Source organism: Folsomia candida, unplaced genomic scaffold, assembly GCF_002217175.1.
Source record: "Folsomia candida strain VU population unplaced genomic scaffold, ASM221717v1 Fcan01_Sc007, whole genome shotgun sequence".
Classification (NCBI taxonomy): domain Eukaryota; kingdom Metazoa; phylum Arthropoda; class Collembola; order Entomobryomorpha; family Isotomidae; genus Folsomia; species Folsomia candida.
The window spans coordinates 3,744,478-3,769,952 of NW_019091199.1; the positions used below are offsets into that span (position 1 = coordinate 3,744,478).

Here is a 25,475-nt window from a genome sequence, read left to right on the forward strand (position 1 = left end):
TGGATGATATGAATGATTTTAAATGTTTGAGGATTATTAGCTAAACATGATCTCCACCGGTCAATTTTTTTTATCAAAGCCAAATCGTCGTCCCATTTCCCAAAAGATGAACAACGAAACCAAATGGCCTTTTTTTGGCTAAAAAGATAATTTTTCATCAAAGATTTAAGAGTGGGGACAGGAAAAGGGTCCAAAATGTTAGGGTAGGCACCAGTGAGAATTGAACTCACGACCTCTTGTTTACTAGACAAGCGCTCTACCACTAAGCTATGGCGCCCTTCGGTGAGACCTCCGCCACTGAACCACAAATATAAAGTTTACTGTAAATATATCCACATAAATATACCCATTCTTTAATCCAATCTGACTGACTCCTCAGACGAGCTCATGAATATATACAGCATAGATAACATCACTATCACTTGCGTAAACATTTGACCATCGGAGTCTCACAAAATTACAATATGAGGAAAAATCACCAAGATTTTTGTCAATTTTTTTCGTGTCCCAACGCCCGAACGCAGAAAGGACTTGAATGCGAAGTGCTGAAATGTATGTATTGAAATGATTCGCATTGAGACACGAATTTTCTCCCATCCTTCAACGATCAATATTTTCCTAACAGCTCATCATGTCATAACTTTGACAAAAATATATTATTTTCATATGTCATCGAATCGATTTGATAGAAAACATTTACAGAAGAAGGAAACAAAGGAAAGAAGAAGAAAATAAGGGAAAACAAATTGAAGCGGAGCGAAGTTTTTGTTATCATTTCGGCCTTCCGCCTGTCCATGGGCAGGATATCTCCAGAACGCCTCGGAATCAGAAACGCTGTAGAAATTATTATATAAATAGTCAAACGCGGGTTTTTGCCATTAAATATGCTTCTAATTTTCAGTTGTCGGTCAAGTTCGAAAATGGGGGCCCTGCGATCAAGGTCAAGCTGATCCTGGTGTGAATTCAAAGTTTCTTTAGTTTTCATATTCGATGTCATTCTCAAGGAAATTTCATGCATTCAAAGCCGTTAATTGGACCTCCGACAAACCCAAGAGGGAACCTTTCCTTGGTCATGAACGTTCCTTAAGCATCAAGACGAGGTCAAAAGTCATACATTTCGAATTTTTAGTTTCGATCGTTTTAGACGAAGTTTGGGGTGGGGATTACAGAAATCACCATCATTTGCGGTGTACATTGACCTGGTGAATGAGTAAACGAGATCGAAGATCGAGTACGCATCTAATCCATTTCGCGAGTTTAGTAGTTTATGTGCTGTTGAAGTTTATCTAACATTGGGAACGTGAATCACACTGAGACTACTTCCTTAATTTAGCTGGAGTCCAAGTGATACACATCGCCAATTATCAATCATCCTACATATTTGTGAGCTCGTCTGAGGAGTCAGTCAGATTGGATTAAAGAATGGGTATATTTATGTGGATATATTTACAGTAAACTTTATATTTGTGGTTCAGTGGCGGAGGTCTCACCGAAGGGCGCCATAGCTTAGTGGTAGAGCGCTTGTCTAGTAAACAAGAGGTCGTGAGTTCAATTCTCACTGGTGCCTACCCTAACATTTTGGACCCTTTTCCTGTCCCCACTCTTAAATCTTTGATGAAAAATTATCTTTTTAGCCAAAAAAAGGCCATTTGGTTTCGTTATTCATCTTTTGCTCATAGCTTGGGCCTGGGGAGATGTGCCTCATGTTAAAGTCTGTACAAAAGGCGTTAGGACATGGTTTTGACGAATTCGCGGGTGAATATCTCTGGCGGGGAGTTGAATTTTGAACTGATTTTTGGACAGTTGCAAGATAATACTCTCAAAAAGATATATTTAAAATTTTAGGCCGATAGCTTTATAAATGCCCCCTCCAGTGCCCCCAGAGTTGGAAGGAGCCAAAAAACACTTTCCAAACTGAATTACTCATATAGCATGATAACCTAAGAGGTCAGAGGTGAATGATTGGTAATATTACAACCCTAGATAATCATTGCATGTAATAATAAAAGAATCCACAATGAATTACATAACGTTGGGCCTCCATCGTCGCTGATACTTTTTCATGAAAAGTGATAAATCGGACCGTGCACAGGAAAATTGACCTGCTGACCTTGAAATCGGACCCACTGGGTCAAATGAAGATTGAGGGTAAAGCTGAAAGTGTCCTACGCAATATTGAATAGAACAATTAAGATTTTGGGTAGCCAGTTTTGGAGAAGGACCCGAGCTAATCAGCTGACGGGGAATCATAATTAAAACTCGTGAAGTAATTTGGAAAATTAATAGTCAAATTTTGTTGAAAATAAATTTTAACAACTTTTTTGTGTCCCCTGCTGCAGAACTATTTTATCTACAAGGTACAAGTGACAAAATAATAAAATTACTGCATTTTGGTTAGTTAAATTATTTCTGAAGTTTGGCTTCGATTACAAGGAGAAGTTTTGTAAACATTTTATAGGGTTTGGTGGATACTCAGTCCGTGGGGTGTAACCACTTATCAAAATTTTGTTAAAAGTACTTACAGTGTAATATACTATATGTACCTTGAATAAAACAATGTTAGGGATTTTTAAAATCAAAGTCGTCAAATGTGGGGGCCTTAAAAGTGGAGGAGTTGCGTTCACGAGGGCATTCCATTAGGACAAGTATGAAGTTAGACTACAAAATGGACTTAAAAGATAAGCATTAGACAAAAGTGGTTTTATATAGTGAAAAGCATGCTAAGTCTCTTAATAATAGTCGCAAAGACGATTTTTGCACCAGGACCTCAGAAAAAAATATTTTGTTCAACGCCATTTTATAATAACACTGGTTTGGAAAACTAAAAAAGGACACCTCTCCAAATTTGACCTTGCCTCATTTCGCAGAGTATACAAAATCGAAAGCCAGATATGCTTACCTATAGTTTGAGACATGGGCTTTCACATAAAAAATGTTAGAAATCTCTACAACTAAAAACCATCCCGTAATTAAGGTTTGAATTCGTCAAAACCATGTCCTAACGCCTTTTGTAGCATACACCACGCTTATCCCAATTATTTTCAAAATCTGACTTCACATTTATAACCATTAAGCAGGAACATATTTGGCAAATCAGAACATGAATATGTCTTAAACCCCTGTGTGAATTATCCACAGGCGATCATTGATACCATCATAAATCGATAGACACGATGAATATCGAAAATTTAATGACTTAAAAAGTCTAAACCCGGCGTGGAGAAGGTAATTAATTCATATTAACTGCATAGTATTTAAAGAATTAATCTCGGTGTCCTCGAAATCCTAAAATTTTTGCAAAACAATTTGTCATGCAAAACAATTTGCAATAGACTATTGCCAATAGTCAAAAATATTCCCATGATTTAGCATGCAATTTTCAGCTTTTTTGACCAATTTCAAAAACCAGTAAGGGCCACCCTGTTGAGTTCATCTCGCAAAAGCATTCCTAGATTTGACCTTATATTTTTAGTCTGATGGACCTTGATACTGAATCTTTCTTCAACGAATTTCGTGGGTCACTCACCCGTTCTATCTCCCTAGCACAGAAAATCTCAAAATTTACTTTATACATATTTGTAATCTGATGCTTCTGATATACCCCTGCATCTTTACGCCAAATTTCAGGCTTCAGTGACCATTCTAGAAAATCAGTGGAGGTCACCCTTCTGGGCCCTTCTAAACAATAACTTACGACACTATTTTCACTTTACTACAAATACGACCAATATCCCAAAAATCTGTCTGTTACGACTGAATATTCTGCGCCAACCTTACCTTTGTGGCCCCCACCGGTCAACCACTTGATCGATTTTGCTCATCTTCGAACAACTCCTTACTTGCTCCATACCATGCACACTTGTAGCAAATTTGAAGTCGATTGAATGGGTTTAGCGAGAGTTATCGCGAGACAGTTCCATACGTCCTGACCCTCACTCGGGCTAAAAATTAAAAGTTTTAAGTTAAAACTGAACTCGAAAACACAGTACATACACATACATACGTCTCAAATTTGCAATATGTTTTTGCAAAACAAAACAAAGGACAAGAGAAGAAACTCGATGCACTAATACACGAATCTTCTCAATATCCACCAGAGTTTTTGTGGGAAATTTCTTCATCGTTCGTCTATAACATGAATTTTGAACACTGATGATAATCTCTAATCTCACTAACCACATAAACACAACAAATCACAAGAAACATTAAATTGTTACGCTACCTGTGGTGGTGGGTGGTGTAAATCTAGGAAATATTAGAGATCTCAAAGTACTAAGTAGTAAGTCTTCTTTACTAATTGATTCCTCTGATTATGCCTTTGTAAATACTAATTTTGAATTTAATAAATACTCAAACAGGTCACATCCCAAGCTTGACGTCACAATGGGTGGGGCGGATAAACCCATCGTCGCCAAACTCGTCATAATCGCCAGTAATTTGACGAAAGGTGCGGGATTTTTCGAGCTAATACCGGACAGGAGATATGCCCTTATGAAAACGGCCAGACATTCACATTGGTGGGAAATCTATGATCTGCAGGTTATTTATTATTGGACGTCATTTATAATGCACTCGTCAGAGTCATTGTTGTATAATATGACAACCCAAAAACTTGCAAAATAATAATTGCCGTGATTATTTTGTAAGTTTTTGAAGTGAATACGTATATTTAATACCCATGAATTGAACTACCAGGTGGGACGCCGGCTCACTGCTTTTAAAACGATGGAGACGCATGCCGGTTACGTGGACACGTACGCCCTCCCAGCTGCCGTACTCATAGATCTGATCAGACTGACCGTGAGCGTGTACAAGGACGAAGGGGTGGGCCCATCTGTGATAAGAACGGGTGGTTCCATAGCTGGGGGCTGGGCTGGAGGCTACGTTTGTGCACAAGTTGGCTACAAGGCGGGCGAATTACTAGGAGGAATGTTGGGGCCTAATCATGAGGGGGTGATGGCCGTCGTCTTTGGCTATCTTGGAGGAGTCGTGGGTGCTCAGTATGGAGATAAACTAGCTAGGCTCGTACTTCAGGGGGAATATTAATGAACATAATATATAATTTCCGTTGTGTTCTGTGGTAGTATTAAATATAATATTGTAATTATAAATCATAAACAAAAAGTCATTTTATTAATTCCATAAATTATCGAAAATGTCGTTATTGTCAAACCTGTTACTTAATTTATATAATAATACATAAGAAATATGCGTAGGAATGCAGTTTGGAATATTCATATTATTTCACAAGCAGTACATTCATGCAATTCAATGTAAGAAAGGTTATTTATTAAGGAGGGCTACATGGTGGATTTATCAGTCAGTAGTAAACCATGCCACTGATATCCTCATTGAATTGATTGTTGATCGTTGGAGCACAATGGTGCTGATGATGGTATCGTCTTGGGTTTGAGAAGGCAGGACAAGACTCTGGGGGACAGGATGAGGGATGTGTCACATGAAAGTCCACGATAGGTGACGAGAAGACTGAGCAAGTGGAATGCTTCTGCTATTATTCAAGGGTTCAAAAGTATAGTTTTATCCATTTAGCTCCAGTTTCTCTTTGATCGATTTTATTTCTATATAATGTAACTGGACTTGCTTACCAGCGCTTTTTTGGAGTGTGCTAAACAAAAGGTACAGATTTTGTGAGGTTCTGGAGTGGATTGATGATGCTCATCTATATTTCCTGTTTGATCAGGCTCTAAAATCAGGGCAAAATATTCATGAGCATGTAAAATTCCGCTTTCATTTACACTCCTCACCATTCAATAAGTGCAGCGATAAATGAGTAATATACGATGTGGCGAGACGCAATGTCTCAATTTTTGACAATTTTCGATCAGCAGGCTCGGTGGGAATCAGCGTTCTCAACGTTCTAAATGCAGTGTTCACGCTGCATATGAAAGATGATGAATGAAATTATTATTATTGTGTTTCGTGCATGTGGGTAATTTCTGGTTACAACTTTGTGTACTATATTTCTAACCTCTGTGTCTTTTCGCGTTCTCGGTTCCCTGCACTAGAAGAAACGCTTTCTCCTGCGTTACCATTGCCATTATTGTTGGAGCAGTGTTTGGTCGTCACAACACGGGACATGGAAGAAGTGGATGTTTGTCGCTTGTTCTGATGGCGTATCGTCGTTTCCGTCCTGTATTTACCTCCTCTTTTTGTCCTCCTTCCACGTATTCCCTCTTCGCCCGTTGCGACAACAACCTTCCGAGAACCTCGCCCAGAGGCACACCTCCTCCCTCCCGACGAGTGACCAGAGCGAATCATTTCGTCAAGTATGATGAAAATTATTCATACGAAATGCTGGTCGTCTCTACCTTCGCAGTTCAGATCTTCTCAGAACCCCACTCACTTACAGATGCACAGAAGCAGTATTTCCACTTTCGTAGTATTTTGACAGCCAAAAATCAAACGAATGGTATCAATGTCTAGGTGAGACAAAATACGACGGTAAATGAGACAAGTTTGTTCACTATGTACATACTATTTACCTTCCCAGAGCCGTTACATACGACCAACAACTGCAATTTCTCCCGGAACGCTGTTTGCAATACTAAATATACTTAGGATCGATGTGTACATGTAAGAGCAGAGTTTCACAAGTGGCGTGTGTGTGTTATTGTACAGTCTCCAATGGCGAGATTTAATTAAGTTTAACGAATCTCAATTGAGTGTGAAGGTCTTGCTCAAGAAGGCGAATAACCAACCCGGATCATCCGTGATACTTGGCACATGTCGCCAAGTAGTCGCAGTCGTAGAATAAAGAATAACAATGTTCAGCCCGTCTTCGTATGAAGCGAGACTCCAGCAGTAAATAGGCTGGGTCGTATTAGATGAACTCTGATTAGGACAAGGATCACTATACAAAATTCCCTAAATAATAATTCCATTGTTTGTAGAAACAAGGAACGAAGCAAGTGAATCATCCAACCACCTACACAAAGTCCTTGTTGTGAATGAAATCTTTACTACAATGAGTTTAGAGTAATAAATAGCAGGCACTGTTAAACTAAGGGACGTTTCTTCCTTGAGAATACTGAGAAAAAGAAGTTATTGACAGCGTGTGTACTTGACACCCGCAGAAAGAATGAGCTGTGGAGGAAGTTGTAAGTAATATTCAGAAGAAGTGATCTCGTTTTTATGTCCCAAATCGTGTCTCAAATTCTCTGCCCTTTCCTCCCACCCGAAGACAGAAAGAGGAAGGAAAAGAGTGAGAAGCGAGACATTTGAGACCGGTTAATATTTCCTTCACTTCATGGAGTTCGTCGTTGGCCTTTATGTCCGAAGGTTTTGTGTGGAGAAATGCCTGCCAACCACGAACGTCCAAGGGCTGACTTTTGACTTTTAACGAAATGGGTGGATCGCCAGGGAAAAGTATACATTCAAGTTGGTGAAATGTTAATGTTGACATACCGTCATCGTCTTTATTGGTTAGCAGTCGTAGGATGAGATTTAATGGGAAGACGCCTGGTCTGGTTTTCTCATCAAGCGGTGTCAGCTATTTTGCTGATACATTGTACACAGTAGTGAGAGCTATGTTGTTTACTTTAGCCAAGTAAAAACTTTGCACGTGTTCTCCCCACCAAGTAACATGTTCAGAGATCACGTACTTACTTGAAGGAATCTGACTGCATAACTATTAAAACTAAAGGTTAATACAGAATGCGAACCTTCGTTCGAAAACCCATATAAAATGATGGTGTCTTGTAACTGTGACGGAATTACATAATATAATACAGATATTTTGAAGTCAAGTGGGTTTGGAATTTACAGTGTTTTTAGCATTCTTGTATTATTATGAATGAAGAATGTAAAGCACCATGTAAATCAGAACAGAATGTAATGTCGTATTGTTTGTTCTGCGATCCGAAAAAATTGAATTTGCAAGCATTCCAGTTTGTTTTGCAGATTGACATCACTTCACTATTTTATTCCGCTATGCTGCGTGACAACACTTTCTCCGGTGAAAGCAGGTTCACTCCAACCACATTACCTATCCGAACCGGACAAGCCCTTCTATTCCTGACCTATTCCTAACCTATTCCTAAACCCAACAGGGTAAAACTGTATTGCAGGTAGTTGAGATGAAACCGTAACGTCTCAACTTTCACCTACAAGGGTTTTTGTCTCAATTTGTCTTTTGTGTCTGCAGATGAGTTTCAGCAATATCTCAAGTTGAGACTCAACTTGTGATACTACTCGAGCCAACTGAACCGTGCAAGGCACAACGGAAATGTGATCAAACCAAATATAATTCATCAATCAAATACTTTGCAGCTATGAGTGTAGCCCATGTAATTTACTGTGGACGTGCACCGTGGCGTTATGCGAATGGCAAACAAAGGCCCGGGAATAGCAAACAGTCCAAAGGTCCGGCTGGGATACAAAATATATATTTAAAATCTTTGTTATTTGAGGGTGACAACTTGTGACTGACAAGTCTAATTTCACAAAAATTTGACTTGGTTTATTTGCTTCCCTAATTATCAGTAATAGTAAATAATGAATACAATTATAAGCATTCGGCGAGGAATAGCGAACGGAACAGTTCGCATGTCCAGTTCGACACCATCCAAGACTCCCCAAACTGCACCACCAACCCATCCAAAAAACCCAGCAATTATGGGTAATGCCACCATCGCTACAACAGCTACATAATTGAATTTTTGAACTGGTGTGACTATAACAGAAATTTGGTCATATTTTATAATTTCTAAATTAGAACAACCTAAAATGTCACCGACAGCCCTGGATAGAATATTCCTAACATGGTCTGGTCAATTTAAAAGCAAAGCTGACATCCCTTCCATTATAGCGTAAGGTCTACACATATTCTGTCTTAACTGTGCTCTTGTCCTTTAACAGGATTTAATTTCTAACTCGGCTTTGATTTTTAGTGGAGACGTAGTCCATAAAGCCAGAAATTATGCAAGGATTCGTATAAATCTCGGATTTCTTTTGATTGCGGCTGTGGGGAGTGGAATTTTCATTTATTTGGGGCGTAAGGATGTCAAAGAAGGACGATCTATCGAAAAACAAAACTTGGAATGGCATCGGCAGGTTAATGAAGAGCACAAACGTAGCAGTGGATAACTTTGCATGAGTCATATAAAGTCTGTAAAGTTGGTTGATAGAAAGTATGTTAAACATAGTTTAAAATAATAATGCCATTAGACTATGCGGAATGTTTAACATTTCAGTGATAGGGCAATCTCACTTAAAGAGGTGTCTGGGGAAGCTCATCATCAATATAAAAAATATGTAGTAGTTTTATAGCTGGCTGCGACTGATGTCAAACCTAAATAATAATGTTATTTGTGAAACACGTATATATTGAACGAATACAAATTGTTTATTATAGAAATCAACAATCTGAACAATCACAACAAGTAATCATATTATAAAATAAGATAATTAAAGCATAATATTTTGAAAATGTGAAATTTCCAAAGGGTAACTCTTTTTCTGGTCAATAGCAACATTGTACATAGCAATGCGGTTATAAGTTATAGATATTCTGTTATCCTAAGAACTTAGTAAAATTCAGCTATATAAATCTACAAGTCGTATGCCATAAATACATAAATGTCTATTATTACTACGTAGCTAATAATATTATTTCATCAGTGTTATTATTTAATATTTCAAAACCAAGCTCCTTCACTATCGTCTACAGTTGCAGCACTACTAATACGATGACCAAGAATGCCCTTATTAACGTCCACATTATTATTGTTCCTGTCCAGTTGTTGTTGGGCCATGAATTTGTCCTCGTCCCCCACGAAAATTTCATTGCTCCAGACGCACTTGCCATCCTGTCCTTCACACCCTTCGGGCGTTCCCCTCCCGTTCCCCTCGATGATGGAGGAGACCGGTGAACCGGAAGGACTTTTGGGAAGGACGGAAATTATTCGAGGCGTGGTGTCAATTGCATTCGTCCCAAGATTGAACACGTCCTCCAATTCTGGGGATACTCTACGAGGAAGTAGCTTTGGTCGAGGTACGTACACTTGGACCTCGTCGTTCTCAATGGTAATAAACCCATTCAGACACAAGTCTTGGTGAACCGGGGTAGGAATCGGGGGTGGTGTAAAATATTCTTCATTCAGCTCGTATCTGGACGAAGGTGAGCCACTGCTACTGCTTATCTGACCCTGATGATGAGTGGCTGTAGGTGTTGTCCTGCTGCTGTTTGACCCAAAAGAATTGGAAAAGAAATCACCATCTGCTGGATTAAACTCTTTAAAATCCATCAACGTATGGCGTCTAGAAACTGGAATTTGCCTCCGATTTCTCCCACTTTGAGCAATTACTTGTCCCCCAAAATAGGTCGTTGTAGAGCCACAGGATCGGATTCTTTGAAGAATTTCTGGGCTAACAAATTTTGGAGGGTCGTCATCAGTGTCGTTTAGTGACGAGAGAAGGGACAACGACTCCTCGGCCAAGGTTGGATGGACTTGTTCATACTCTAGGTCTCCTCGGGGTCGGAAGGGACAGTTGACTTTGGGGGAAAATTTTATAGGTTCCGAGTGTTGTCTCTCTACGGCGGCGTGTCGCCATGCTCCACATTTTTTGGGAGTTGCTTCACCGGGCAAAGGGGACATGGAGGCACCCCTCACAACAACGGGCGCACCGGACTCGTTCATGAGAATCGGTTTGCCAAATCTTCGACAGGCCAGCAGACTGCTGCTCGAAGGAATATCATCCCTCAAGCCATCCCTCAAGCTTTCTGACCTGTAAATCTTGGAGGACGGGTTTGACTTGACTGAGCTCAAAGATTTCTTTGTTACGTTTACAATGTTGAAACTGCAGCTGCCACTATTGTTTGCACTCGTCGCGTTCGTTTGGTTTGTTGTGGTATCGTTGGAGTTTCTGGACTTCAGGATTTGCTCGAAAACGGTTCGGACGTTTTTAACTGTAACATTTTTTACATGTTTAGTAACTGATTTTGGCATGTCCATATTTTTAATGAGCATATTGTAATAAAAACCTGTGTCGGGAGCAGGCATTTCTTCTGCCAAAATGTTATTCTTGGAATTTTTTAGTCCGTTAAGTTTGTCGCATGGAGAAAGTGACGCTTCAATCGCGGCGAGACCTGTCCCCATGCTCCTTGAACGACGAAGGGTTGAAAATCCGGAATCTCGATGTCCATTTTCTTTGCGCCTGTGGTGCAAAGTTTGGTTAAACACACACCCTGATCAGTTAAATATATATTGAGCTAATTTACATATTTGTGAGGTGTGTATTGCGGTAATTATAATTACTCCTCGTCATGCTTATCTAATAATTAATCTAATGGCCAGACTCTAGTTTGGAGTTGCCGGAGGATAGCAACCCAGGAGGGCAGACATGTAGACTACGTTGATATGAAATTATAAATCTACAGCAGATGAATAACACATGCATTGCTAAATCAAGACTCATCGACAGATTAGTCGTGACCTGAGCTGGGTGATTATTCGTTTTTGAGGGTGGATTAAGGATTATGGATTAACCACAAAATAATGTGGATTGTGATTAAATTATTTTCGTCAGATTAATTCATGTCAGGATTAATCCGGATTAATCCATGAATTCTGGAAATTTCAGGATTATGGATTATGGATTAATAATCCGGATTATTTTGGTGATTAATGATTTTTACACTACCTACAGATATATCTAGCCCAAAAAATTTAAACTATGTGGTTTCACATAAAATATTTAAAACGCCAGTTTCAATTGATATATGTAGCACAAGGCAGCAAAAACATGTTAACTCTTCAAATGGTAGCCGACAGGACAAAGTTGTGAGAACTTGAGACTTCAAGCTACACAGTGGGATGAAATAGAACTACGGGAATTGAACTGAGTAATCCAGATTGAGAATTAATCATGAATACCTAATCATGATTAGTAATCATGATTGGGATTAATCGGGATTAATAATCATGATTAGTAGTCATGATTGGGATTAATCAGGATTAGTAATCCGTAATCACGATTACGGATTAATGACATCTAATGGGATTATTCCCGGATTAATTCAAATTCCAGAAAAATCTGGATTATGGATTGGGATTAATCTACAAAAAACTCTCATTGTCGGATTAGGGATTATGGATTAATAATCCATAATCCGGGATTAAAATCCATAATCCTTAATCAGGATTATCCCAGCTCTGGTCGTGACCCTGGTCTTTTGCTGATTGTTTAAACATTCTTGGCTGCACTAAATACTGCTTCTTAATCTTAACCATAGTCGAATATTTGGTGCACAAAAAAATTATTAACATTTTAATAGGTCTGTATGAGATCATCAGTGTTATTGTTATTTTTGTTGTATCAAGAGCAAGTAAATTGCGACGACTTTTATTTAAAGTAAACGTACCATGTAACGCTAGACTCGGATGAGTCTTCTTGATAGTCTACTTGTGCTTCTAATTCCACCATCTTGCATGAAAATAATGCTTAATTCTCCTGTAATCGCATGACATGATTCTCTCACATTTTTACTTTAGCCTGTGTATGTTTTTATACTTGTATGTTGTGACGAAACGGGCAATAGATGCAGTAATTATAGATGCCAAGTATTTTGAGAGTAAAAAAACAACCACTGCTGGCTACATATGAATGCTATAATCTAGATAATGAGTTTGTGTCACCGTGTTAGTAGTTCAGTTATCAGAGGAAGTGGTCTCACTGCAGTTTTGCACCATGTACTACATAACTACATACGTAGATCACAACTTTATAATCCATGTTGCCAACTATAATAAATGATGGCTAAACAGTGGCGAATTATTTAACTGAAAGCCAGCAATGTCAAAACCAAACTTCTCATTGGTAGTTAGATTAGAACTATTGGTTATAGCAAATAGTTGGTAGTAGTAAAAAATCTCCGATCTGATCATTATTATATGACAATTGGCAGTAGTACCATTGAACAATGGGGATGAGTGGCAGGAAGAATATCAATCTGATCTGATGAATCTATTTATAAAATGAACTGTGTACCTGCTCCTCCTTAACGTTTGAAACAAGTCGGGGGAGTCTTCGATAACGACACGATCGTTGACTAATAGTTCTGCAAAGTCGACTCCACGGCCACCACCTCCTCCTCCAGATGTGGACAGGTTGAACTGACTGTAGGCTGACCGAAGAACTTTTCCCACCGTTTGATGGTGACCGTTGTTGTTATTGTTGACCAACTGCTTCAGCTTTTTGTGAACTCCTCCCACAATGCTGGTGTTGGAGTTGGAATTGGTGGGTGAGGCTGGATTTTTGGAATATATCCGCTGACTACTGGACCCTCCCGAGCTACTTGTTGTGGACGAGTTGGAGTCCTCTCCCACACTGGACTTTCTGGAGGAGGAAGTTTCAAACAGGGCTCGAACCTTCTTCACATCCGTTGTCCCCAGCTCAGAGAGACCGTTTGTGCTAATGATGGGGGACGACTCGGCCAGAGACTTGTCGTCACAAGTGAAGCGAGAATTATTCAAATCTGCTTTGAATTTTAATTCTAGCTCATTGTGCAAAGCCTTCTTGTTGGTCACTCTGGTTGGAATTATTTTCGGAGAGCTGTTACTCCGTCCATTAACGGTGCAAACGCTTCCAGTTGAGGATGAAGAACTTGCGCTACAAAAATCGATCAAAGTTATAGTCAAGATTACATACATAGATTTTAACTGTATGAAAAAAGACATGCCAAATACGCAAGTTTGTGTTAAGACGTCTACGATACATATGTAATGAGGCATTGATAACCTTGAGTCATACGCAGTCGAAGCGACAGAAGAAGAGTCGAAATGGTCCGAGTCAGCAAATGTGTATGCGTTCGTTTCGGTGTCATCCGTCCTTGTCGACATGTACGAATCGAGTGTGTCCTTCTCAGAACTGTCAGCAATGTGACAAAAATTGTTGACATTTCCGAACAATGCTGGAGATGGCCCAAGTGGGTGAACGGCTGGAGAACCACCACAATCACCGTCCCTCGATGACTTAGACTCACGTCCAAGCCTTATATCAATTGGTAAAACATGATGGTTTTGGTATGCTTGTGGGTGAGGCTGAATATTTTCTGTGACCAAAACTGGCTTAATCTCTGGTTCCAGAACAATAGCCGATTTGGATTCTAAATTGTCTATTGCTTCCGTAGTGTTGTCATTGTCGTTATTACTGCTGTCATTGTCGTCACTGTCGAACACCCAGCTAGCTTCAACTATTTGTCTTCTGCTAACCCGGCTTCGTCGTCCACTTGGAGGTCTATCGTCCATACTTTTATGATTACATAAGCCATGCTACATTTGGAACTAAAAATCAGCACTTACATTTCCGCATTCCCTTCCAACTGGGGAGCTTTGTTAGGATCAAACTCACACTTTGAGGACCCACCGGGTGCCATTTTACCAATGGATCCTGAATCTGAAAACTCGTCCCACTCAACGAAACATGTATCCATCATTTCCCTGGAAAAGAAAGATTACGATTTTGACACAGTTCTCAACGGTTTGAGTGAAAGCAGAGTGAAAGAAGAGTGGCAAAAGTCAGCCTATTGTCCAACCTAACGTCCCAAATTCCGTCCAAACTACGGAAAACGTGTTCTTTGTCAGCCGTCCCTTGAAATCGGATTCTGTATTCTTCCACCAAACTGTCCACGCTGATGGTATCGTCAGTCTCTTTAACTCCGAAACGAATGGCCACAGAGTCCAACGAGTCCTTGTGTAAAGAAGTCAAAGATAAGGCGAGTCTTAAAAAACCGTTAGTTCGTAACTGACCACTTTACTCAAAGGGGTCAATACTTTGACTGCACCAATAACAAAATAAACTACTGTTGTAATTGCTTGAGCATGGCACAATTGGTTAGCAAAATTTGTATAGCTAGCTTTTGCGAAAATCAAAAATCATTATATGTAATTATTATACAGCGTGTCTTTTGAGGCTAGAGCGGTACTATACATAAGTGTGGCTAATTTGTTAAAATGGAAAAATTATGTACTATTACAACCTCTTGTCTTTTAGTCTCGTTGAGAGAAGGTGTTCAGAAAAGTGGGTCGTTGTCATTCATTTCTCGTAAATAAATTGCCTTGAATAATAATTGTTGCTTACCAAATGGGAGCAAAAGTCAGAATCTTCTTCGAAAATTACTTCAAGTGAATAACCACGACGAATTCGACCTCGACCCATCCCATTCCATGTGACATTGATCTGTCGTGCAGGCAGGTTATCCTCCTCCTCGTCCTACGCCTCCTGCTCCTCCTCGCATGAATAACGCTCTGACTTTTCGTAAGGTTTGGTGAGTATGATGTTGATATGACTTTGATACCTGCAATTAAGTTTAATCCTTCGTTATGAACCAAATTTTAATATTTTGATTTTACACATAATTTAAACATGAACAAAATAAGAGAATCATGCAAATGACATTATATTGTGTGGCGTTTGTATAAATTATTTCGAGTGTGTGACCTGACCTGGTGCATGAGCTTTTGCAAGCTCTCATTTCTCTCTCAGTACTTTTCAAGTTGTTAAATATTAGCTTATCGACCAAATGTGCATAAAAAATATAGCATTACATTGCTATTAATAGATACCTATGCATATCATTTTGGAGCAAAATTATGACGACATCGCAATTAATTTGGTGACATTTGTTTATTGGATTAAAACAATAGTGCACAACAATGAGGAGGAAGAAGAACATGACAGCATTAACATGCGTGGCGTGGCGTGGTAGTAAGATCATCATTATTATGTCCCAAAGTTGTCACCAATCACAAGATGATCAAGCAAACAAAAGGACATTTTAAGCAATTACTTGCATTCGTCCATCCCAACCACTAATAACAAACAATTGACATCCTCCACCGGCTGACAATCCATTCGAATCACGATTCAATAACCGAGCTGAATAATCATTTGCCAAGTTATTTGTGCAGCCCAACCACAGCACACGGCCATGCGGCTAATCCTATGTAGATGGTCCAATCTAGCCAATATTAGGATGAGAGGGAAGGAGGGTGAGAGGATGATCATAATTCATAATCCATTGTCCACAACTCCTCAAAACAATTATATTCTCGAGTCGGTCGGGATTAAGAAGATTCGAAAGTCTCTCCCCAATTGTCATCATTGTCATGTCGGATGTTGTGTCGTGTCTCGTGAAAGTTTGGCTGCTAATTCGTGTGCATTCCTCCTCGCCTCCTCGCTTGGCTTGGATTAAGTTCCGTCTGCATTTCATACGCTGCAAATAGCAATCTATAATTATAATTAAAGGATTTGCCTCTTCTCATGGTGAAGCCCACGTAAAATGATGATGATCAATTACGTAGCTAATCCACTTCACTTATTATTACCATTATTATTATTGTTATTAATATTAGTATTCAGTTTATTCGGTTTGAACTGTAATTTTAAAATTTCACTACAAAATCTCAAAAACTTTACAAGCCGGCCGGACAACAGAAACCTAACATGCTTTCTAATCTTGTAAAATGAGCAAAATTTTGAAGAAGAAAACAATTCAGAAATTCAAAGTGTGTACAAAAATGTTTCATGGTCTCCTGCTTGTGGGTGATTTAGGTGAGATTAAAAATTAAATGATCAAGTGACAAGATGGTCACGGCGACTGCTCAGGGATAATGGGTGGACACACTTGTGCTTTGTCTCTGCAGACGACTCTCTGAGACTGTGTCATATGTAATCTGTCCTACGCAAGCAAACCTCGAATGTCACTTGCCATTGTTTGTGACCAATAATAAGAGAATTAAAAATGAATCTCGTGACCTGTGTCGCACTATTTTCCCCTCTCTCTCTCTCTCTCTCAGCAAAAATTGTTATCTATGGTCGGCTGTGGCACGGTTTCAACACCACAACATCATTTTTCACAAAAAATAAAAGCTTGTCAACTTTGAACATGCAGATACTTATTTAGTGGAGCTGTGTGACACAGCTCAAAATCACTGGACACGATCATGTCCAGTAATTTTTACGATTTAGCAGAAACACAATTAAATATATTAAAGTCCTGGGGATTCTCGTCTTTTACGCACGGAACTACCGCACACAAACATTTTGTCCTTCAATATCTTCTTCCTCTCGCATGAGAAAAAGGACGAGATGGAATTCATAATTGCTAATTGTCCCGTCATTGTTTATAAAATTTTGATTGCATGTGAGGAATTGCGACGAGATATTTAAGTACGTTTAGGTATTAAAATGTGGACGAACTTCACTTCGATATAGGTTTAGTGAGTGAGTAGGTAGTGGAGAAAAAAGGTAATTGATTTTGTGATTCGGTTTCTCCCAAAGGAAGAATAAGTAAGTAGCAGTAAGACAATGGCAGTGCAAGTGAAGCTAATTTGTTGCTCGTGAACATGTGCGGAATTTAACAATTTTCCACACGAGTCAACACCACCACCCAAATTTGTGCATTTGTGAAAAATTAAAGTTCACTTTGCTCATTAAATGTCGAAAAATGTACGGGATAATAATAATGTACGGCAAATACTGACCCAGTTTGCAAATAAACCAAGTGCAAGGCGAGGAACGTCTTTTTTCCTAATATGTATCAAGCAACCATCCATTTTCTCATTTTTCCACTCTTCAGACCTACAATTCTTTCATAAAAAGTGCATTATTACTCCGACTGCAGGTGCTTCAATGCTACACATTATTACAGAGAGTTTAAATGAATGAGTTTTTCAACGCATTGTATCAGTTGTAGTATTAAAAGGGGGAATTATTGTGTAGCAGTTGGATTGTAGTAAAATTCTAATGATTCAACAAGTCGAGTAAATTAGGATTTTTCCTACAAAGTGCATAAATGAGACTGACGAGGAATATTTCAGGACTAGAAAGATTAATATTGTTGTGTGTGCTCTGTTGTCCGAAGATCCAGACCGTGACTAATTCATATTTAAAATCTCTTGTTGTTGGGACGAGGGCAGGATCGGTCGGTTTACACAAAAAAAAATTAGCCGAGAGAGCCTGTCCATCAGGTAGCATTGATTTCATACATAGGCTCATACTACGTATGCATGTATATACGATCTTATGTGGACATATGTAAGTATGCTTATTATAATAACCATAATATCACAATTTAGCTCGTGGGGTTTCTATTTGAGTTGATTCAATTTCAAATTTTAATCAAGACCAAAATATCATGCATAAAAGCATTCGAGAATTTGAATAGCTGCAGGAGATTCATTTCTTCTTCTTGATTGTTTTACATAGTATCCATCCGCCTCTCTCAAACCGTTTCAACAATCTGTTGTATCCTTGCACTAATTTAATTTCGTTTGTGCCAATCAGTTTCATTTTCATTCGTTTTGTTTGTCCATCTAAATTGCTCCTATCCACGACTGGTGCTAACTATGTGCGTGTGTGCTGTTCTGCAGAGAGTATCAATTCATGGGTATCAATTCAAGCGATTGAGATGAGAATCAAATAAAGAAGTAAAAGTGAACTTGAGTCGCGTTGATTTGATTGAGTAGCGGAGGGGCTGCTGCCAGAAGCAGAGATGACAAGATAACACGGCCACTGCTTGTACAACATACTCTCCTAAAACAAATGGATACTAAGGATTCCACTGAAAAGCCTGTATTGAAAGAGTGGATGAACAATTAATTAGCCCAGAAAAATGGGTTAATGCTACATTTAACGGAGCCCTTGTTTTTTACTGCTCAGCTTTCAGTTTCAACTGATACACACCAAGATAACCTCGAATTAGAGATTTTGATTGGGCCGCTGTCCAACAACTCGAACGAACCAATACTAAAAAAACCCATCTTTGTTCACTTTTGTTCACTTATCTCGTATACGACTTTTCTTCTGTCCGTTTACACCTTTTGGTGAGCTTTTTGGTAAGCTTTTTGTAGAATAAATGATGCGGTTTTAATTTTAAATTTCAATCAAATAAACCTCGTTTTTCTCTCACCACAATGAATAACACTTGTTCTTGATACATTTCCAATTTGCTCAGTTTCACTTTATGTGCAATGATATGTGCACTTATAACAAGTTGCGATTGTGTTTAACGATTGTAAATCTCAAATCTTTATTGAATGTTATTCCTTCATTTTACGAGTGGCAATGTAGATTCGAACCAATGAATCTCTTATTAGTGTAGATGATGGTAAATACAAAAGAGGTATTTTTTCATGCAAGTGAAGAAGCTCATGAAATTTCACAAATGAACGCAATATTTTTAAGTTGGTAACACTTTTGATTGTTGACCATGGTTGTGCTGTGAGACATCTTTTGCAGGCTATAAATCTTCACTTTGTGTGTACATTGCTAAATGTTTTATCCACACTCGAAAACCGCAAACCACGCCAGATGCATACATCCCCACACAACAGGCAGAGAATAGAGGAAAAGTGAAAGATTGCACAGATTAAAACTATTAAAAGTCCTCTGTGCTATCTTCGCCTAGTTTTATGCTATTCAACTCAGCCATCAAGTGGTATGTGGCGTTATGTCGAAATAATTTGAATAATGCTCTTTTTAAACTTCAAAAATACCAGAATTATTGTCAATTGCATTAATACTTATTTAGAATTTGGAAAAAAGTTTTGCAACAAACTTATTGACCATCTTCATCTTGTGCTTCAAAATCATTGCTCTTGTGGTTGCTCAATACATAGATCTTCAGCATATTTTCTTTCGTCGCCGGTGTTTTTTATTACCACCGTTTACAGAGAACCTAAATAAGTCCTTATAAAGCGAGGATGGCAAAAATAAATAATATGTATAGTAAATCAAATTAAACTTGTTTTTTTTCTTCACAAGTATTTTTAAAGGAATGCGTCAAGTTTTATCTGTGAAACAATGGATTATGCGACGAGTCAAGATTTTTGTGTAGAAAATGGTCATGGTTTTGTCCCGTTTTTTTTTTCTCACCGCTTGCTTTATGCCGAGAATGCTGCCGAGGTCATGCTGAGAATCTGGATATTATTCAGAGTATTTCGGACACGCAAGGAATCCATTACGCCATTTCCTAGATAGTCCATTTACCTGGTAAATAACCAGACAGACAGAGCAAATAGCCAGCCAAAATAAACGAGAACGTTGTTTCTTATCAAATTGTGTGCCCAACGGGATACACCGCAAGACTTATTTAATTATCAGGCTCATTAACCTCATCATAATTTAACGGCTGAATGAACCGGCTGAACTCATCCAGGAGTCAAATGTCAACCGCCTACACAATAATACCAATAGTTTTATCATTCTTCACCTATTTCACTGTTATGTAATTACTCACTCGCCTCTGCCAAGTGTCATTACAAATATTACAATCGAGAATAACATATCACTGTACTTGTGCCCTATGGATGGATGGATGCCGGAGTGAGTGTGGCTACAAATAATTGTCAACAATAATTCAACAGTTTGGTCAATATTTGAACTCAACGGGACCCCCATGCCAAAAATATGTGTGGCGACCTGTGGCCAATTCTAAACATGGTCTTTCATAAATCATTTCTTTGATATTTTATAGATTTCGCACGTAGGAGGAGTCATTTATCACTCTTCATTCATTTCGGCTCACACGAGTCTTGTCAAAGGCATTTCAAATATTTCTCACATTTCTCACAGACTGTCCAAGTCTGTGACACTGGCTGCCAATACATGCCGAATTGGATGGATGAATTGCTGACCATTTGAGACTAATTTACATATTCCGTATGCATGACGTTCTGAGTCTAGAAACGACCAGTTATTCATTGGTCCGTCGTAGATGAGTTTCTGCGAGAGGAGAGGATATTTGCGTTGATGGAAAATCCAGTCAAACAGAATACGCCTACCTTCACATATTATTATTATTTTGCATTTTTGGAATTAATGTCAACGAGTGCACAAACAAACGGCGGACTTTCATGCTATCCATCCATCCAGAAATTATTGAGAGTTTGCAAGTCTGGCTTCAACTAGTGTGTGCCGTGGACCATGTCACAATTTCCCGGATGTCCTTTGAAAGGCTGCAGTTGGAATCATTCAAATTTATCCTTTTGTCTCATTCATTATCTGTCAGCCACTGCTGGCTCGTCCAAAACAATTTCTGCCACTCATCACGGCTCACCGCATGGCCCCTCCTGCAACTCCCACATCGTTTTGCTGATTTTTAACCCCACATTTCAACTTGAATAAAGTGTCCAATCATCAGCCAACCTCCGAGCATTGCATGTGCTTGACAGTGGCCCATAAAATACAACAATGAAAAATACATATGTAGCAACAATGGAGGCACGCTACAAGTATTTCGGCCATCAACCAAATAATGCCAGCACACTTAATACCAGTACAAGTTGTTATGCGTGGTGTTTATATTTTAAGGAAGGAAATAACTTCCTGGTTATATTTTTAAAATGACACGAATCTGAAAAATGGCGGAAAGACGGATATCAGTACATTTTTATGCTACATACAAATTTAGGCAGAACATGACAATACAAATAAAAGATTTGTCACGCAAAATGGATGTCAATAGGTTTATGGAGCTACGGCCGGAAATCTGCTGAATACTGCTGCACAAAGGAAGATTAAATAAATGGATAAATATAAATGCACCATCAAATTTGATCAACCTGAAGATTGGTTTGCCTGTCTAACTTATCATGCTTGCAACAACCCAGCATCCAATCGTACTCCAGCCGGGATATGCATGTACGGATGTATTTATAAACTCATATTTTCCCACCAAGCAGGAAGATTTGTTAGAAATATTTTATAAAGCTTCAATGCCAAAGTGATTAGCTTGGTGAATCATTCATTATGCAAATATACATATGAAATTAATATTTAGCAATGTTTAAGTAGCTACAACCCTAAGACTCCAAACGACTGTTGTATCATATATGAACAGCCGAAATCTCCCTTTCCAGAGGTGCTTTGGCAAGAAGACGTCTTCTTCAGCAATTTAATTCATTTTCATTGAACTCATTCAAAAAAGGAAATCATTATCCGTCAGTTGGAAGACCTCTTGAATTTGTGCGATTCTCATGATTCAACTTTTATGCTGAGAAATTTATCCTGTTCTGAAGAAAACTACCATCGCCATAATAATAAAATGCAGCTCAAATGAAACTCTATCCATGGACTGAACGCCGCTGCTGAGATCTGGTTACACGAACAAGACGTCACTACACAGCCTAGCCTGCCTGATTTTCTGAGACTTGAGAAGATGGACAGGCGAGTGGTCGTCCAATTGGTCAAATTATAATTTCATGCATGCAAAGTTTGTGCCAAAAAATTGGCATGCGTAATAGTCTGTGCATTAATCTTGCGTCTCATGCCAGGTCATGGGCATTTTTACTATTATGGCTAATCTTAGAATATAGTCGACACTGTGTGTATGAATTGAAATTCTAAGTATGTATTTATGCTGCTGATAGTGCCGACGCTGTGTAAATATTTCATGTGTATACTTTAAATGCATCTGGGTTGTGTATTTACATAGTTTGAAAATGGATATTTTCAACTATGTATGTACGTGGTCTGTCCGGTTCAAGGAATAATATTCATGCCATTAGACCCTGCTGAATAAAATGGAATCTCACCTTCCCCAATCTCAATCCAGCGACGAAAAGAGAAACTGATCCAATGATGCAACGATGGTGCAGCACTTAGCTAATTAAACATTTTTTCTCAAGTAATCAGGCGGACAGGAATGTTTGAGGAGTGTTAATATCTCCTGACTTATCTCTACAATCAGTCAATCGCGTCGAGGGTTTTGCTAATTACCTCCTCCGTGTGACAAAGTCAACAAATTAATGGCGGAGCAAACACATAAGTCACGACACAACCCAAATCAAAGCGTTTATAATTTCAGCGAGACGCTTTAAGAACAAGTGGTGCTCACCAAGTAAGAAGTCGCTCTTCTCTATGGCGTCGTCGTATGGCCGTCGTCGCAAGGTACGAGAGACTGTCACCACAATTCACAAAACAAAACAATCAAAGGATTGAAAATCGTTCCCAATCGAAAACAATGTCAGCCAATTGATTCAGCCACGAAGCCACGCACGTGTATGAAGGTAAAACCAGCTAACTAAGTGGCAGCAACTATGGCATTGTTTTGGCCATGATTTGGAACAAATTCGCCACTCTCGACAGATATTACTTTTTTGCTCGTTACATATATTACGCGATCCGTCATAAATAAATAAGATGTAAGTTGGTGGACAAGTTCGTAATCTGCCAGCCAACAATATTAATGGGATGTAAGAAGTAGAATTACGCACAAGTAGCTAACCTAGCCCACGCTAATTCAACTCTGGTTAGTTATAGTTCTGGCTGATTGTTGTCCAACTCTTGATTAAATGTGGAATGCAGCAAAAAATTCATGAAACGTGGGGCTTGAGACGTAGCAGTTTGCGTAGCTATGTAGAAATGTGTCTTTGCATCCAAGTCCTGTTTAGAGATGATGATGGGCGTTAAAATTAGCGCACGCTGCGGGCCGTCAGTCGCAGTAGTAGCAAAAATTGGTTGTCCAAAATCAGAGTTTGAGCGAGAAGGCAAAAGGGAGCTTATTAGAAACTAATAAGTGGGCAGACCGAGATAAAAACTTGTTCGCACAACGACTGCATGGAATTTGATGAGGAGGATGATACTCTGCACACATGAAGCACCAGTACTGGTTTTATTTGGCAGTAACGCAGGTTATGGTAAAAGACGGGTTTTGCTCACTTGCTGGAATTTGCGAATAATTTTGTTTTGCTTAGTGCTCGTTTTATGGTCGGATATTTGACCTAATGTTCACCAATGAAAATGTCTCAAGTTTAATACCAAAGTGCTTGGATGGGTTTCAGAGTGGATAGCATGGGTGGATTATTTTATACACAATTCACTGCTCAGAATGGTTGGTTACAGAGTAATCAAAAGTACTCGACGAGTCGCACTTCGTCCGGTGGTTGTGAAATTGCGGATGCAAATATCGAGTGAATGGGAATCAGAGAGAGACTTTTATTGGAGGATATTTATGCTGTCCAGTTCTCAGAAGAGAATGTTGTTTTATCTGCTACGACTGCTGAAACGCGTTGTAAAGAAGCAGTGCTAAAGGTCTCGCCGGTGTGCTCTGCGTTGGGCAACAATGGACTGACTGACGATGCTGGCTCAGCAATTCTCCTCTCCCTGTAAGTGAAACCAAAAATACCATTCACGCTGAGACTCACAATGAGGAGGTAACCCAACGTGATCACATAGCTTGATAGATAGAGGAACACTAACCAAGTTGCTCACCAGCACGGCCACGCTGCTGCTAGCTCGATAATTAGGTAAGGTTGGTTGGTTGGTTGGATGGTTTAAACCTTAACTTTGGGTTCTGGTAATAATAATCCTACGAGTTTTACTTGCTTCACTTTGGATGAACTTTATTGGGAAAGTTGTGGTAAATTCTGGCCGATCAGTGAGTTATCCGCATGATTGAACTTCCTCCTCCTCCTCCCAGTATCAAATTCCTATTTCTTCTGGATGCTGGAATTTTGACAGATTAAATCATCCATTTCATTCAAATTCCGAGGTAGAGGATTCCATTGCTTCGTTTAAGTTTTCGGTGCCCACCATCGCATGCTTTGCTCCAAACATGGGTTTTAGTTTTAGTGCTTTTACAAAGATAAGATCAGCTCAATCATAAGACGAGGGGATACAGTTTATTTAGTGGACTTGTTCTACACACATATTTGTTGCGTGCATGAGTGGACTTCTTCTTCTTAGTCATCAAATTGAGATCAAATGAGTAGTGAGATGATGATTCAGTCTCATCTTCCACCACCACCACGTCCTCCTCCTCCTCCCATTATGTATTATATTTCTCTGGAAAGAGGACGTGTTTAATATCGTGAGCTCTCATTTCATACAGCAAATGATATCTTGATGATGATTCTGTTGTGTAAGAAACACACGAAACAAAAGTCGGTCTCTTTTTCTCTCGCCTTTAAATAAGTACATTCGTCGACTAATGATTCATTTTTACTTCTCACTCCGTTCGTGGTCTTTCTCCTAATGGTTCCTGCACCAAAAAAGAAGCGCATCTATTTTCTACACACCTTGAGGGGAATCCAGTAAATTAAGATTTCCACAACCACAGATCCCACTACGGCTTCTTCTACCTTATGCATGTGGAAGTTGTTTGATGCATTGTTGATAAATTATGACGTGTTGGTGGACTTGAACTTGAATTTGAGGGACTATTTGGCCAGCAGCAGTGGAGATGTATCTCAAACTCCCGTGTGGGTAGGGACACGCAGGTACCCACAAGTTCGCCTCAAACTTTTTCTATCCAAACAGAAAATGCATTTACAACAAAATGAAAAGGTTTACTGTTCAGTCAATAAATTCAAACGCATTTCTGGGTTTTCCTGGGACATGAATGACTGTCTGGAATGATGTTGCATTATGTGTTGTTGCGTTAATGGAGGGCTACATGTGCATTGTATTACCATTATTATTATCGTATCTTGGATTGTATCTCTTCGGACCAA

General features: G+C 39.1%; 4 protein-coding genes and 2 non-coding genes across 10 annotated transcripts; 3 read left to right on the top strand and 3 right to left on the bottom strand.

Moving 5' to 3' along the window:
• Nucleotides 1–205: 205 nt before the first annotated feature.
• On the bottom strand, nt 206–277 carry Trnat-agu. Its single transcript has one exon. It is a non-coding gene; the product is annotated as a tRNA-Thr (tRNA).
• Nucleotides 278–1,495: 1,218 nt separating this feature from the next.
• On the top strand, nt 1,496–1,567 carry Trnat-agu. Its single transcript has one exon. It is a non-coding gene; the product is annotated as a tRNA-Thr (tRNA).
• Nucleotides 1,568–4,062: 2,495 nt separating this feature from the next.
• On the top strand, nt 4,063–5,215 carry LOC110852234. Its single transcript, XM_022100245.2, has 3 exons — nt 4,063–4,279; nt 4,359–4,539; nt 4,696–5,215. The coding sequence occupies exons 2-3, from the start codon at nt 4,384–4,386 to the stop codon at nt 5,044–5,046; spliced, it is 507 nt and encodes a 168-aa protein (XP_021955937.1). The 5' UTR covers nt 4,063–4,279; nt 4,359–4,383; the 3' UTR covers nt 5,047–5,215.
• LOC110852233 (transcription factor 21) lies at nt 5,112–8,223 on the bottom strand. Of its 2 annotated transcripts, XM_022100244.2 has the most exons (5): nt 6,504–8,223; nt 5,990–6,440; nt 5,766–5,896; nt 5,607–5,704; nt 5,112–5,509 (listed from the first exon to the last, which is right to left on the bottom strand). In XM_022100244.2, exons 2-5 carry the CDS (start codon nt 6,277–6,279, stop codon nt 5,321–5,323), a joined length of 708 nt encoding a protein of 235 aa, XP_021955936.1. In that variant the 5' UTR covers nt 6,280–6,440; nt 6,504–8,223; the 3' UTR covers nt 5,112–5,320. The 2 variants fall into 2 exon arrangements, with proteins under 2 accessions (XP_021955936.1, XP_035709986.1); XM_035854093.1 differs by having other exon boundaries at nt 5,112–5,506; nt 5,990–8,223.
• Nucleotides 8,224–8,374: 151 nt separating this feature from the next.
• LOC110851841 (UPF0389 protein GA21628) lies at nt 8,375–9,458 on the top strand. Its single transcript, XM_022099757.2, has 3 exons — nt 8,375–8,638; nt 8,735–8,828; nt 8,910–9,458. The coding sequence occupies exons 1-3, from the start codon at nt 8,515–8,517 to the stop codon at nt 9,103–9,105; spliced, it is 414 nt and encodes a 137-aa protein (XP_021955449.1). The 5' UTR covers nt 8,375–8,514; the 3' UTR covers nt 9,106–9,458.
• On the bottom strand, nt 9,344–24,091 carry LOC110851839. Of its 4 annotated transcripts, none has more exons than XM_022099753.2 (8): nt 22,859–24,091; nt 15,100–15,316; nt 14,555–14,709; nt 14,322–14,459; nt 13,759–14,256; nt 13,009–13,629; nt 11,003–11,175; nt 9,344–10,927 (listed from the first exon to the last, which is right to left on the bottom strand). In XM_022099753.2, exons 2-8 carry the CDS (start codon nt 15,175–15,177, stop codon nt 9,657–9,659), a joined length of 2,934 nt encoding a protein of 977 aa, XP_021955445.1. In that variant the 5' UTR covers nt 15,178–15,316; nt 22,859–24,091; the 3' UTR covers nt 9,344–9,656. The 4 variants fall into 4 exon arrangements, with proteins under 4 accessions (XP_021955445.1, XP_035709982.1, XP_035709983.1 ...); XM_035854089.1 differs by lacking the exon at nt 22,859–24,091 and adding an exon at nt 22,557–22,843; XM_035854090.1 differs by lacking the exon at nt 14,555–14,709 and having other exon boundaries at nt 22,859–24,090.
• Nucleotides 24,092–25,475: the final 1,384 nt, after the last annotated feature.